The sequence below is a fragment of the Podarcis liolepis genome, assembly GCF_965112155.1.
Source record: "Podarcis liolepis genome assembly, chromosome: 3".
Taxonomy (NCBI): domain Eukaryota; kingdom Metazoa; phylum Chordata; class Lepidosauria; order Squamata; family Lacertidae; genus Podarcis; species Podarcis liolepis.
Genome location: NC_139557.1, coordinates 86480611 through 86494904, shown reverse-complemented (window position 1 = coordinate 86494904; position 14294 = coordinate 86480611). Strand labels below are relative to the sequence as shown.

Below are 14294 nucleotides of genomic sequence, written 5' to 3'. Positions count from 1 at the left end.
TAACTCACCAGTTATATTCTCACATTCCAGGGTTGCGTCAAATGTCCATCTGCCATACGCAAAGATACAGATGGTACTGGTTGTTCAGTGTCATACAAATTGATAAATGAAGGGCATTTTCGTTTACATGTAAAATCAATGCACAGCTGAAAGATAAATCTGTGAGCCTCTTCTAAGTGGTCCATTATCCTCTGATCACTATTCAGAAAAGTCATATCTGAACAGGAGTTCGTAGAAACGGTGCTGTGTACCACACCTAACAAAAACCATCCATAATTTCAAATGAGGTACAGATGTGTTCAAAGCCCCATTATAACCACATTCTTTTCCACAACCAAAACAGATCCTGTTCATTCAGCTTCTTCTCTTAGAATTTTCTTTCTAGACTCTTTAGCATTCTTGAAGCTCTCCTAGGGTCATCCAGGTCTATCTCTGTGGTGCTGATTTGAGGACGTCTTTGTCATTGCATGGACCAATGACATATGGATTCACACCATCTTTTAAAATCTAAAAACTTTAACAGGATTGGAAAACAAAAGAATTAAGCACAACACCTCAGCTATGGTGCAGAGTGGCACCATAACTTATTTATTCTTTGACATAAGTATTGTGTTAATACAACATAAAGTGATGTTGGCCTTTCAAACTGCAAGGCCACATGGTTGCTTCATGTCCAGTTTGTTATCCACAATAATCCCTAAATCTTCCTGAGAAATGCTGCTGCTACCTAAGATTATTTTAATATTTTTAATATTTAACTATTTTAATATTTAATATTAAATTATTTTAATATTTTTTTGGAAGCCGCCCTCTTCTTGTGTAGAAAGGAATAGGGACCTTTGTAAGTAGAAGAGAGTATGAAGTTCCCTGATAAATATCAAGAGCCTCCTCAACAGAGGAAACTAAGACTCTTATGGCCCCATCAAAGATGAACAAATTGGATATGGCATAACCTTTTGTAGACCAAAGTCCACTTCATCAGATACATGGTAATAGTAAATTGGCAGGCTTTTATACACCTGGTAGTGGGAAAATGTACAAGAGTAGGGTCAGAGTAAAACAAAATGCAAAAAGAACAGCTTCAATGGCAATTACCTAAAAGCAAAATAATTAGCGAACCGTTTACAAAGTAGTGCCTTCTGTGTTTTGGACTTGAGCCTTCTCCTGCTTCTAGCTTCACACACATCCCCATCCTAGATTTGAGTACATCTAGGAGTGAGCAAATCCCCACCCCATTTTGCTCCCCCACTTCTGAGCAACAAAATAAGAGGCATCTCTGCAAATTTACACAGAGGGAAGAATTTGCATGTGCTTGTTCCTGGAGCGCCTCTCGGTTGCCACTGAATGGAAGCCATAATTCCCCTCCCTCCTTTCCTCCAATAAATTGGCTGTTGGGAGTGGAGTCTCAGTGGTGGTGAGTGCATGTACATTTCACATCACTCTCCAGATATATCAGGGCCCCACTGGAGCTCAGCTTGGAGTGGTTCTCAAATGATAACATTTGTCTCACTACTAGGTACATCCAGTTTTAATATAATGCCTTGAATACTAAGTGAGTTGAAAGAAATTGGGGGCACTTCACTTGAGTGAATCTGCATATTTGGCCAGTAAATGGGGAGCACTGCTTTCTGAAGCACTGAGGTAGAACAATCAGTCTGGATGTGGAAAAAGAGAGCAGCTCTGAAATATATATGTTGCTGCCCTTTTATTGAGAGAACAACCCTCTCACTTTCTGTTTGCGTGAGCTGTAACTCAGAAATTCAAGGCAGTCTCAGCACAGCTCATTAACACAGGGTCCAAGGAGAAGAGATGGCAGAAATAATGATGTCGTTAAATCAAGCTTTATGAATATGTAACAACATCTTATTTTGCATTATTACGATTGTTACTTAAAACATGCTCTCAGCCTTTGTACCTCTGACTGGTGCTTTCTGAGCTCTGTTTGGAGTCTCTGATGGTGCTGACAAGCTTTAAAGGGGCTTTAAAGGGCCTTTGAGAGATTAGACAGAAAAAACATAGAGAAATGCCTTTTGGATCTGTCTCTGGGGATGTGGGAGGGGGGAATTAATCAGAAGGGTCGAGGTTAAGCATTCTAAAGGAGAGGAGCTGCCCATTCATAATGTGACTCCTTGCATAAAGGAGAAGGCTCAAGGATTTGTGAATGAGGTTAGAGTTGAGTGTTTGATATGTACACAGGGCAAGGAAATGGGTTAGCACCAATTGCTAGGGGTGGCATTAACAAACTAAAGGAGTTTTACTCTTTTGTTGTTAAGGCCTGAGCTTGTGGGAATTAAAACCATAAGGAAAAATCTTTTGACATCAGGAGTCTGCTTTGAGAAATAAAATGAGATGTGGGGATTTGGAAAAGACCGTTTTGCCACAAAATGTGATCGGATGCTTCTAATGTCCTCCCTTCACCCAGAGAGGGCAAAAGCATGACAGCAGAGGCAGCCATGGTTTAGCATGTGCGGCCTTTGTCTGTCCATCAGAAAAGAACTGCTACTTTACTCGACAAACCATTTGCACTGTCTCTGTCATACATCCCCGAGAAGCCAGCAGTGAATTATTGTTGGATATTCTAGCAGTAATTTAACACTGAACTACTGCTGGATTGGTGTGAATTCTACAGTGGAATTCTGTATTAAGGAATAGTGTCGGGTGAGATTTCTGGGGCTTCCCACAGATAGATTTAACCAGCAAGGAGTGTTTCTAGGAGGTGGGCAGGGGACATTCTTCTCCAGCTCAGCAGGCTTTCCAAGCCCCCAAACTTTGCTTGGGTGAACTTGTCCAGCATCCTGGAGCAAACCAACAGTGCCCCAGGGAAAATCGTAGAAGCTACACCAGTGCCTAGAAAGCACCATGGTCCCATCCTGAAGTTGTAGCCTTGAGATGTAGTGATGACTACTAACCTGGCTGCATTTAAAAGAGGATTAGATAAATTCATGGAGGATAAGGCAATGAACGGCAGCTAGCCCTTTCCAAGAATGCCTCTGAATGCCAGTTGTTGGAAATCACAAGCGGGAATAGTGCTGTTGTGCTCAAGTCCTGCTTGTGGAATTCCTATAGGCCTCCGGTGATAACAGGATTCTGGCCCAGATGGACAATTAACCTGATGCAGCAGCCTCTTACGTTACTAAGGAGAGACAAGAGAAGCTGGAAGCTGTCCTGCAGTTACAAGAGGGTGATCTGCCTGTTCTGGAAATTGATTGCATAAATATAATTGAATCTTTTGGGATGAGATATACCTTCATATTTAATCCAGATAAGATGGAACTGCATTCTTAGAATCACATATTTGAGAAATACTGCCTTCTGACATGTCATCTTTAGCCCAGATTTTCCCTATAAATGAAAGAGAAAAAAACCCAAGTGTCCTCCTTTGGTAAATAAAGCAAACTACACCGGCACAATTAACCTTCGCCTCTCTCTCTCTCACTTCCAGCTCCACCAGCCCTGAAGTTGTCTGTCAATGAGACCTTGGTGGTGAACCCGGGAGATAATGTCACCATTCAGTGTCTGTTGACTGGTGGGGACCCTTTGCCCCAGGTCGTCTGGTCCCACTCACCTGGCCCTATGCCCCGCAACAGCCTTATCCAAGGGGGAAACCTCACCATCTGGAGCATCCGTGCAGAAGATTCAGGGTATTACAACTGCACGGCCATCAACAACGTGGGGAATCCAGCCAAGAAGACAGTGAACCTTTTGGTGCGATGTACGTGTTTCAGCGGGCTTAGCTGAAGACTGGCTGTAGTGCACGCCCAGTGCACGCAAACACACACACGCACATACTGCTTGATTGTAAAAACAAATAAACCGCAAAATGGTTACAAAAAGATAAAACAAGAAAATCAAGAAAAATTCACAACCACACTTAAAATCTTGCAAAAGTTAAAATACTAAATCATATTAAAATTACCTCAGCTTTCTAAACATAATACTAGCACTGTGGGCTAGAGAATAATATTAAATATATTATTCTATTTCAATTTATTGTCTGCCCTTCACCAATTTAATGTTCAATATTAAAAGCAATTAGGCCCAGCACATATTCCAACTTGCCCACAAAGCTGTTTCCCCCCACCAAACCATGCCCACTTCCCCCTCACCTCGTGTCATATGTGATGTCAGGTGTGGATAAATAAGGACATGGCGAGTAATGAACAATCTGCAGCTTAAAGTGAGCTCCCAGTTGTTCCTTTCCAAGTGGAGCTTACTAACAATGAGCCCCACTAGAATCAGCTGCACTAAGGAGGTCCCCTATTGGGAATCAGGTTGGACAGTATAGTCAGCAAACCCCGCTATGTCCTTTTCCTACTCTATGTCCTTTTTCAGGTGCAGGTTGAATGTAAATCGTGCCTGCAACCAGACTTCTCAGGGGCTCAGCTGCCGAGCACTTAAATTGAACCCTTTGAGCTTTGGCAGCTGGCCCACAGGTATGTGAGAATTATGGTCTGGTTCATGGGCTGGATCCAGTTCCCCACCCCTGCCTTAGAAGGTACATAGTGCCGTTGCATTAAGTGACTATTCACCAGCTTGGCATTTGTGTCTCTTACAGCCATGAGGAATGTTACATTCCAGATCACTCCTGACGTGATCAAAGAGAGCGAGACCATCCAGCTAGGGCAGGACCTGAAGCTCTCATGCCATGTGGATGCTGTCCCCCAAGAGAAGGTTTTCTACTTCTGGTACAAAAATGGGAAGCTGGCCAAGATCTCAGACCGGCTAGTTGTCATCAGGAATGATCCAGAACTTCCTCCGGTGACTAGCAGCCTGGAGATAATTGACCTACGCTTCACTGACTATGGCACGTACCTGTGCGTTGCTTCTTTTCAAGGAGCACCCATTCCTGACCTCAGTGTTGAGGTGAACATTTCTTCAGAAACAGGTGAGCCTTCCGCATGGGCCTTCTTCTTGGACTATTGAGGAGGTTGAATTAAGTTAAAGAACTTCATATACCTCAGCAAAATCTTTGTGGGAAATTTTGAAAAAGCAGCCCAAGAATAGGAGTGCAAAGTTTAATCAATCAAACTGGTACATTTGCTTTAATCGCATGGCACATGCATAGGCACACAGAAACAAATGAATATATCTTCCATTGGAGGAGCTAGATAAGTGCACCACAGTGAAGTTCTTCCTCCCCTTTCCAAATTTGATTAAAAAGGTCCTTAAAGAAGGCTTTCCACCCAGTCTGTGTCCAAAGGTAGCAGGTGGGTCTAGCCACTTCATATTTCTGAGTGAAACCATTGTGGAATAAGCATGTGTGCAGTACATATAAGATGATCTTGGTAAATTGTGGCCTCACTTGTGGGATTGTACTTCTTCAAATAAAAAGTGAGGTACCACCTGTCTGGATGCTTCCCCGTGTTTTGAGTTGGTTTTTTTTAAGTCTGCTTATAGAACAATAACATTTCAAGGAGAAGACTTAGACTAGGCTAGATTTTGCTATGCAGATTGGCTCTGAGAGACCTAAAAAGAGAGAATCTGATTACATTCTTCCTCGGGGTTATATCTCTCAATGTTGTAGCTGAGAGAGGCAAAGCATTTGGGCAGCTGGAGTCCAGGGCATTTTGAAGCATCTTTACTACCAAGGCCATCATTTGCACATTATGGAAATTAGAGCTGCATGCTCCAGAGAGAATTTCCACATCAGGATCCTTGGCAGTCCTTTCCTACTCTCTAACACAGGGAAACGAAGAGGTGGTCTTAAATTCTCCTTTATGTGATCTTTAAGAAATGTTGAATGATTGCATTGAACGGCAGCTCTTTCCTCTCATGGCCAGTGGACCACAATGGTGGGCTAGGAAGAGGGAAGCAGTTCTGTGTTCCCTGTCTCTCTGGCTTCATCCCACAAGTGAGGCCACAGCTTAGCAAGATGGCCATCCACAGTAGGAGGCCCTGGAGAGACAGCTTTAATTAAAAACTCCACAAATGTAATTTACACGTTTTCCCCTTGGAGAAAATTGTCTCCTGCCAGGTGAGCGTGTGCCAGCGGTGCTGAGCTGGAAGGGTGCAGCTCCGTCTTCGCACCGTAGAGAAGAGGATCTGATGAGATTCCTCAACCCACGGGAGACCTGCAAATTGAAAATTCACCTCCTTATTGCCTGGCAAAGTTGCCGCTGGAGATACTGGCGGCTGGAGCCAGCCTAAATATACTCTTAAGGCAGCTATGTACTCCTTTTGTGTGCTATTAAAATAATCACACTCTCCCTTGCCCTAATATACGTGGGTCACACTGAGCCATCACTGGGCAGTGCAGGTTAAAATGACTTCAGGACTTCTGAGTTTCATCTAAGGAGGAATAATACAAGCCCTCTGGCACATGAAAGCATCAGTGTACTGCATATGGAAACAACAGAGGCAGCTGGAGGAAGGAAATTTTAGAGAAGGAGGAGACATTTCTTTCTGTGATCTTCAGGTGTTCCATCCCTGGGCTTGGCAAAACTTGGCTTTTACAGAGGTAGAGGACTCAGGCAACAGAGATGAATCCCAAGTTTCATCTTGATGGCAGGGGTCAGAAATCTGTAGCCCCACCACCCCACCCCACCCCCAAATATTGCTGGACTACCTGTCCCACTAACCCTGACCTTGGGCCATGCTGGCTACTGCTGATGGCAGTTGATGTCCAACAACATCTGGAACCTCCAAGGTTCCTTCAAACACTGCGATTCTGTGAAAGCAGTATATAAGTACAGCAAGTACTGATTTTTAAGAACATTTCCAAACTAAGGTGGATTCTGAGTAAAACCTAGCAGAAAAAGGAAGCTCCTCCCTATGACTGGCAAAAGCCAGATATTTGCAAAATAAGGAATTGTGTGCATTTACTAGATAATTTAGTCAGGTTAAAGTATTTAACCTCTACTCCTCTGGGAGCTCAGACTTCAGCAACCCTTAACAAAGGATTTGGATTTTATTTTTTATCACCACCACCTTATTGCAATGCACCCATTTAACCAACTCCTAAGTATTTTTGTTGTGCTAAGCAAGCGAGGTGCAGCACAGTGTGTGAATGGTCCTTTCTTGTCGTCTTCTCCCATTAGTGCCTCCATCCATCATGGTGCCCAAAGGTCAGTCCACCATCACTGTGCGCGAAGGCTCTAGGGCAGAGTTGCAGTGCGAAGTCCGGGGAAAGCCCAAGCCTCCCATCCTTTGGTCCAGAGTAGATAAGGAGGCTCCTATGCCCTCAGGTGCCATGACAGTGGAGACAAGCGACGGGAAGCTGCATTTGGAGAAAGTCACCCGAGAACTGAGTGGGACTTACAAGTGCCAGACAGCCAGGTACAATGGCTTCAACATTAGACCCCGGGAAGCCCTGGTGCAGCTCAATGTACAGTGTGAGTACAGCTGTAGAATTTCATTGCTCTTTGCTTCTATGCATCAGTGTTCTAGTTGCTTCAGAGGTGAAAGTGCATGCCTCTAGGAAGAGCATCTCTTGTTGGACCTAGTTGTTCTCTGTTTTCCCTTGGAATAACAAAATCCACATGCATGAAGAGTGCAATTGAGATACTACAACTTGAAAGAACCTACATACAGTGGTGCCTCGCAAGACGAAATTAATCCGTTCTGCGAGTCTCTTCGTCTTGCGGTTTTTTCGTCTTGCGAAGCACGGCTATTAGCGGCTTAGTGGCTATTAACGGCTTAGCGGCTTTAAGAAAAAGGAAACAAACTCGCAAGAACTCGCAAGACGTTTCGTCTTGCGAAGCAAGCCCATAGGGAAATTCGTCTTGCGGAACGATTAAAAAAACGCAAAACCCTTTTGTCTAGCGAGTTTTTCGTCTTGCGAGGCATTCGTCTTGCGGGGCACCACTGTATTTGAAAAAACCTCAGTATGGTGAAATGATGGGCTTTCCATCATTTCACCAATGATTGAATTAACTCTTCCGGAACTGAAGCTGTCTGCCACTTCCAATCTCCTTGCTTGGACTCTTTTGACAAGAAAGAATTGCTGTCTCTTCCCACCTCCATTTCTTTTTTTACTCCTTGGGTTCATCGGTGTGTCACAAATGACTGACTTAAGCATTAGATGTGAGCAGGTGGCTTTTATTATTAGTATTGTTGGCTAGGATTGCTATGACTTATTTGCAATTGGATGTGCAACTCTGACTTTTTTCTTGTTGGCCTTGTGATGCCCTCTTGTTCCATAATAAGATTCTAAACAGAAACCCTTGAAAACCATGACTACCTAGGTGAAGTTTTGCTGTACTTCACTTAAATAGGGAGAACATATGAATTCATTGTATTTTGTAAACCCAGATAAGAAGTTGGGTTAACCCTGTTTCTGTGGTCCTTCTCATGCCCATCTTCACACTACAGTGAACATGACAAACTGCAAACCATGTGCTCTGTTTACATTCACAAGTCATGGATGTTTTAATTTCAGGACTGTTTCAAAAATAAGACTTCCTTTTATATTTTGGTATATTATGAGGCAGCAAGCAGATAACTTAGACTCTCATCTGGGAGCATAATTTTAGCAGCATTCCAATGTTGGGTCAATGACAGAGTCTGAAAGGCGTTTATTGGAGTCTGGTCAGATACAGTGTAAGGCCAGTTTGCCCATGATGAGAGGAGATATTTAATCTCTGTGCTCTGGAAAGATGCCACTCAGTTACTCTCTATGACCTTGGATGACCCAAGTTATTTGGGAGTCAGCCAGAAGGCAATGTGATTCCAAATATGTTGCCTTCTGGCTGGCCCAGAACCAACTCACATCGGACATGGATCAGTCACAGCTGTAGCAAAGCAGTATGTTTGGTGTGTGTGTATTTTAAGGATGGATCTTTCCCTAGCGTTCATAGTGTAGCAGCTTTCTTGATAGCATATGTGAATAATGCGCTCTTTGCAGGTGATCAAATGCTGAACCGGGCAGAATTTTTAATACCTGAGACAGGATGAAAGCAATTTGGCTCTTTCACTCTCCAGGTCTGGGATGAAGTCATTGCTTGATGTTATTAATGGGAGTGGTGAATTGAAGGCATGTGGTGATAACTCTTTTTGCAAAGGTAGCCTCCCATCAGGAGAATTTCAGGACCATATTTCCTGTGGAATGTAGGTGGCTTTGGGAATGAGAAGCTGGCAGGTGTGGGATTAAGAGAGAGAATGTTAATTTGCACCATCAGGCACCATCCCTGGGCTGCTGTCACCAAATAGCATGCTTACAGCACACACAGCATCGCTTATTAGAAACCAGCCGTTCTTTCTATGCACTCCCCCCTTTCTCCTGCAGAAATAAAGAAATCTGTACTGAAAACCTGGACAGAGCCAAGCAAATGCCCTCAATTTTGTTGTCTAAATCTCCCTGAAAAGCAATATCACAGAGCAAACAACTCGAGGTGCAGTTTAAAGATGCTAGGTTCAAATTACAATTGGATCCTGATGAACAGATCTCCACCCCCACCCTCCATATACAAATATAATATTACCCAAGTGAATCAAGAAGAAGAAGAAGAAAACATACACGAAATGCAACACAGGCCTTGAGCTAGCATAACCCTTGCTCCCTGCAAGCCATGCTTTTCAACTCAGGACCCAGCCTTTGAAAACAGGCCGCTGTTCCCCTTCCCTTCTCCTCTCTTTCATGTGATACTTGCTTCCTGTTGTTAAGCATGGTTTCACATCAAGAGCAGAAGAAGAGCCTGCTGGATCAGGCCAATGGCCCATCTAGTCCAGCATCCTGTTCTCACAGTGGCCAACCAGGAAACCCCACAAGCAGGACCCAAGCACAACAAGAGCACTCTGTCCTTCATTTCTCAGCAACTGGAGGGGCAGCCACTGATTGCCTTATCCTCCGTGAATTTGTATAATCCTCCTTAAAAGCCACCCAAGCTGGTGGTCATCACTGCCTTGGGTGCTTCATTGGGTGTCCATGAGTTCCACAAGGGAACTTTGCCCATGCCATTCGTAAATTTATTAACTTAAATTATGCCACTTCTTTCGCACCTTTTATTTAAACTGAAAAGTCCCAAATGCTGCAAACTTTCCTCATAGGGCAGTTGCTCTGTCCCCTTGATCCCCTTGATTGACCTTTTCTGAAACTCTTCCAACTCTACAGTGTCCTTTTTGAGGTCAGGTGACCAGGACTGTACACAGCATTCCAAATGTGGTTGCAACATAGACTTGCATGGTAGCATTACGATATCAGCAGTCTTATTTACAACCCCTAGGATGGGATTTCAAAGCTGTCACACATTGTACAAAGAGGAAAGATGAAAGGAGTGTGTTCTCAAGGCTGGCTTCCAATCTACAAACAGGGAAACCAGCGTTGTGTTTCTACCAGATCACAGAATCGAGGCACCCTTAATAAGGGATGGTTCAAATTATCATTTTAAGGTTCATTTTGGTGGAACTATCGCAAACAGAATTTATCAGCTCATGAGTGGATTGTACAGTGCGGTGTTTTCAATGGGCCTTTGAACTGCGGCTTATTATACCCCTACTCAAAACTTGCTCCAGAAAGTTTCCAGGGATCTCGTGGCGAGTTGTGATTCAAAGATGTATTTATTGAAAGAATCCCAGGATAGGTTTGCCATACCTTTGATCTCATTGCATTGCAAACGAACTGAAATGGCTGTATGAACTCGCATGCAGATTTTGGTCATTTCAGGGAAGGGCAAGCCATCGTACCCCTGCACAGTCTTGGTCAAGAGACCTTGGAGTTCCTTCTTTAGGACCATCTGCTGGATCATTTTCCGAATCTTTCTGATCTTTAAAAGAGAGCCTCATTATTTGGAAAGCGCCGCAACACTCGGGGTCACCTCCGTGCCCTCGTTGCTGGTCCCTCTCCTTCTCATGTGGGGAGTGAGGCATTATAGACGGGTGCGTGCATGTGCTCCACTTAATTGAGCCACTGCTCTCCAGCACGAGCAGCTCATTAGCTTTATGACTTGCCCTGGAATTCTAATCTTGTCGGAAATGGGAATCGTGTGGTTGCTGAAGGCTCTCTGATGAGAGCGCAAATTTTTCCTCCACTTGTTCTTTCCAACTGAGAATCTGCTCTGATGATGAGTGTGTGTTATAGGTATATATTTGTGCCTGTGCACGCTTGTGACTTGCTTTTGAACTGGCTCTCTTGGGGGAAAGTGAATTCTGGGTGATAATTTGGTTGTTTTGCTGATTTGTTCCAAAGCTAAAGTTGCAAAAAAAAAAAAAAAAGAGGGGGGAAAATCAATACGGCAGATCTGATTAGATGTCAGAACCTGTTTCTCTGTTTGTTTTTTCTTCTTCTTTTCCTTTTCCTTTCCACCCACCAATATATAGTTTTGTATCGTGGCACACAAAGCTCTGAAATTAGCTTTGCTAGCGATACTGCTACACTGGGAAGTGGGGGGGGGGAGCGGGGCAGAGGCTTACAAACTTCTAATCTCTTGGAGATGGTTATTTGTCATCCATGTGTTTTGAAAATAGGAATAAATCACTGCACACTACTTACAGGAATGAGCCAATGGTAAAATGTTCAGACTTTAGTTATGGTGGGGGGTTTTAGGTGCACATCTAGGAATTTTTATTTTAATGTGTCTACCTAACAGTGGAAAATCCAAATGGGGCAAACGTGATTCCAAGTATTTTTAAATATTCTTGTATTCATCAGAGATATAATGAGGAATGATTAAGAGAGTTGGATATATTTACCCTGGAAAAGAAAATACTGGGATGTGATGTGATAGCCACCTTCAAATTTCTGAAAGCCTGTCACAAGGAAGATGGAGCAAGTTTGTTTTCTGCTGCTCTGGAGGGTAGGACCAAACCAATGGATTCAAATTACAGAGAGAGAGAGAGAGAGAGAGAGAGAGAGAGAGAGAGAGAGAAGGAAGAACTTTCTGACAGTAAAAGCTGTTCAGCCGTGGAATGAATTACCTCAGAAAGTTGTTTTTGAAGCTTTTAAACAGAGGTTGGATGGTGCTCTGTCAGGGATGCTTTAGTTGCGATTCCTGCATTGCAGGAAACTGGACTAGATGACCCTTGGGATCCCTTCTAACTCTACAGGCCCTGCTCCTGCCTCTAACCAGCTGACCCAGGGCAGGGCCTGACAAGTTTTATAAGAACTGCTGCTGCTGCTCAGCAGAGAGGGCTTCTTCTTTTAAATTGTTTTTTATATCCTTTTAAATTCTTTTTTTTAAAGTGTTTTAACAGTTTTTAAATGAGTTGTAAGGGCATTATGTGGGATGTGCCTGGGAGGAGAGGAGTGCCAGGCAAAAAACAGTTCCTTTTTAACCATGCCTTTAGTGGCTTTGATTGACATCCTTTGCCCTTTTAAAAAGTGGGGGGGGGGGTTTGGAGGGGTGCTATTGGGTTGTTGTTTTCATTTTGATTATATATTTTGTGGTTTGATATTTTGATTTTGTTCTGGGTATAGGGCAGTATAAAAATTCAATAATAAAAATTATGATTATAATTATAATACAGTGGTACCTCGGGTTAAGAACTTAATTCGTTCTGGAGGTCCATTCTTAACCTGAAACTGTTCTTAACCTGAGGTACCACTTTAGCTAATAGGGCCTCCTGCTGCTGCCGCACCACCGCTGCACAATTTCTGTTCTCATCCTGAAGCAAAGTTCTTAATCCGAGGTACTGTTTCAGGGCTAGCGGAGTCTGTAACCTGAAGCATCTGTAACCTGAAGCATCTGTAACCCGAGGTACCACTGTAGGCATAAGGTGATCCTTTTAAGTAGACAGGTTCTTTCTTTAGGGTAGGTTTCTGATGCCTGCATTTTGCAGCTCGGATTCCCAACTCCAGAAAAGCTCTTCCCCTATAGCAACACCATGCCTCTTTCAAAAGCATGCTTCTTTCCATCCTGGCTTGCCTCGGGGACTCTCAGATAAAAGATTTCCTGAATTTCATGGTGCTGGCTCAGAGCACCCAACATCTGCAAACCACACAGAGGAAAAGGTCCTCCCCAATCCTCCAATCCTAATGATAAGTTGGGATCAGCATGGCTATCACAATCCAAATTAAATATATAATGTTGTTTCCTTTATTCTTCATAATATATACACAACTCCATGGGTGGTGGTATTGAAAACTGTTGCCATTAGTTTGGGATGCATTTTCCTTCATTTGAGAATAACTTATTTGGATTACTTTCCCCCCCTGATTTTTGTACCTGCTATAAAACTTTAAGGAAAGGGGTATAAGTTGTTATAGGGTATTGGGTGGATCCAGACTAAATTAGTTGAACTGACGTCCTGTTGAAATCAGTGGGATGAGTCATGACTTAATTTAAGTTACATTTATTTTAGTGGAAGGCAAGTACAACTAACTTAGTTTGGTTCTCATCCAATCCTCTTAATCCGCTAGTTAATTTTAATAACTTTTTAAGGCTGCAATCCAATAACACACTTACCTGGGAGTAAGACCTATTGTACAACAGGATTCACCTCTGAACAAACAGATACAGGAATGTGCTATGACTCTCTTTTATTTATTTGGAATTCATTAAACTCAGTGATATTGGTTTTCTGAAGGGGAAACTGGGGAGGGGGGAGAATTCCCATGCAAATTAGGGTAATTTACGGAAGGTAATTTTCAGTTTGTATCAGAAATTTTTCAGATGTCTTAGAAAGTGATCCAACTTAGCATGTGTATTTTTCTTGTATTAAGGAAGCTGCTGAAAACATTGAAATTGCGAAACTTGCCTAATATTTCTTTGCAGTTGGCATCCATTCATTGTTACCAATGAAGCTTTGGGAACTTTTATGCGAAATAATTATGCACTGGAAAACCCACTGATTCCCACTTCACTGATTAAACGTCATAAGATTATTCTAGTTCAAGTTTTTACTACTTCTTTTTTTTTTAAGTGTATAAAAAAAGCGCAAAGCAATTTACAGTTGGAGGGAAAGAAAAGTCTCAATCCACATTTTAATCCTCATTTTAAATTTAACCTACTTTGCTGCTTTGTGTCTCACAAACTACAAACAACTGGGTGGAGGGAGGCAAAATCCAGGGCAACCCCATACCCTCCCTTGTCTGTCTGTCTGTCTGTCTGTCTGTCTTTCTCTGCTATACAGTTTTCTGTAATTTCCTTTACACAGTAGATCACACAATCATCAGCAATACATGAAATTGCTCTATAGATTCAGCTTGAGTGTAGGCCTCTGAGATGACATGCCTGAGTCAGCATCTTGACCAAAAACAGAGTAGCAAATCTTCCAATCTAAAGCATTTCCTCCCTGCATTGAGACAGGGAGTTGCATACAGCCAGTCTCTTCTAAGTTCCTGGATCAGAGCAGTCGTCTTCTCCCCACTTTCTAACTTATAACAGCAGTCAGGGTGAGAAGAAGCTGAAACCAAACATTAG

The 14294-nt window shown here is 42.9% G+C and overlaps 1 protein-coding gene across 5 annotated transcripts in view; it reads left to right on the top strand.

Annotated features, from left to right (window-relative positions):
- The window catches only part of MDGA1 (MAM domain containing glycosylphosphatidylinositol anchor 1), a 239175-nt gene that overhangs the window by 104139 nt on the left and 120742 nt on the right, over nucleotides 1-14294 (top strand). For all 5 annotated transcript variants that reach the window (XR_014524576.1, XR_014524577.1, XM_083497182.1 and 2 more), the window contains exons 6-8: nucleotides 3443-3712; nucleotides 4556-4885; nucleotides 7038-7331. Coding sequence is in view for 3 of the 5 variants with exons in the window: in XM_083497182.1 (XP_083353308.1) it covers nucleotides 3443-3712; nucleotides 4556-4885; nucleotides 7038-7331 (894 nt within the window). In the remaining 2 variants the exon portion in view is untranslated. The remainder of the gene's footprint in view (nucleotides 1-3442; nucleotides 3713-4555; nucleotides 4886-7037; nucleotides 7332-14294) is intronic.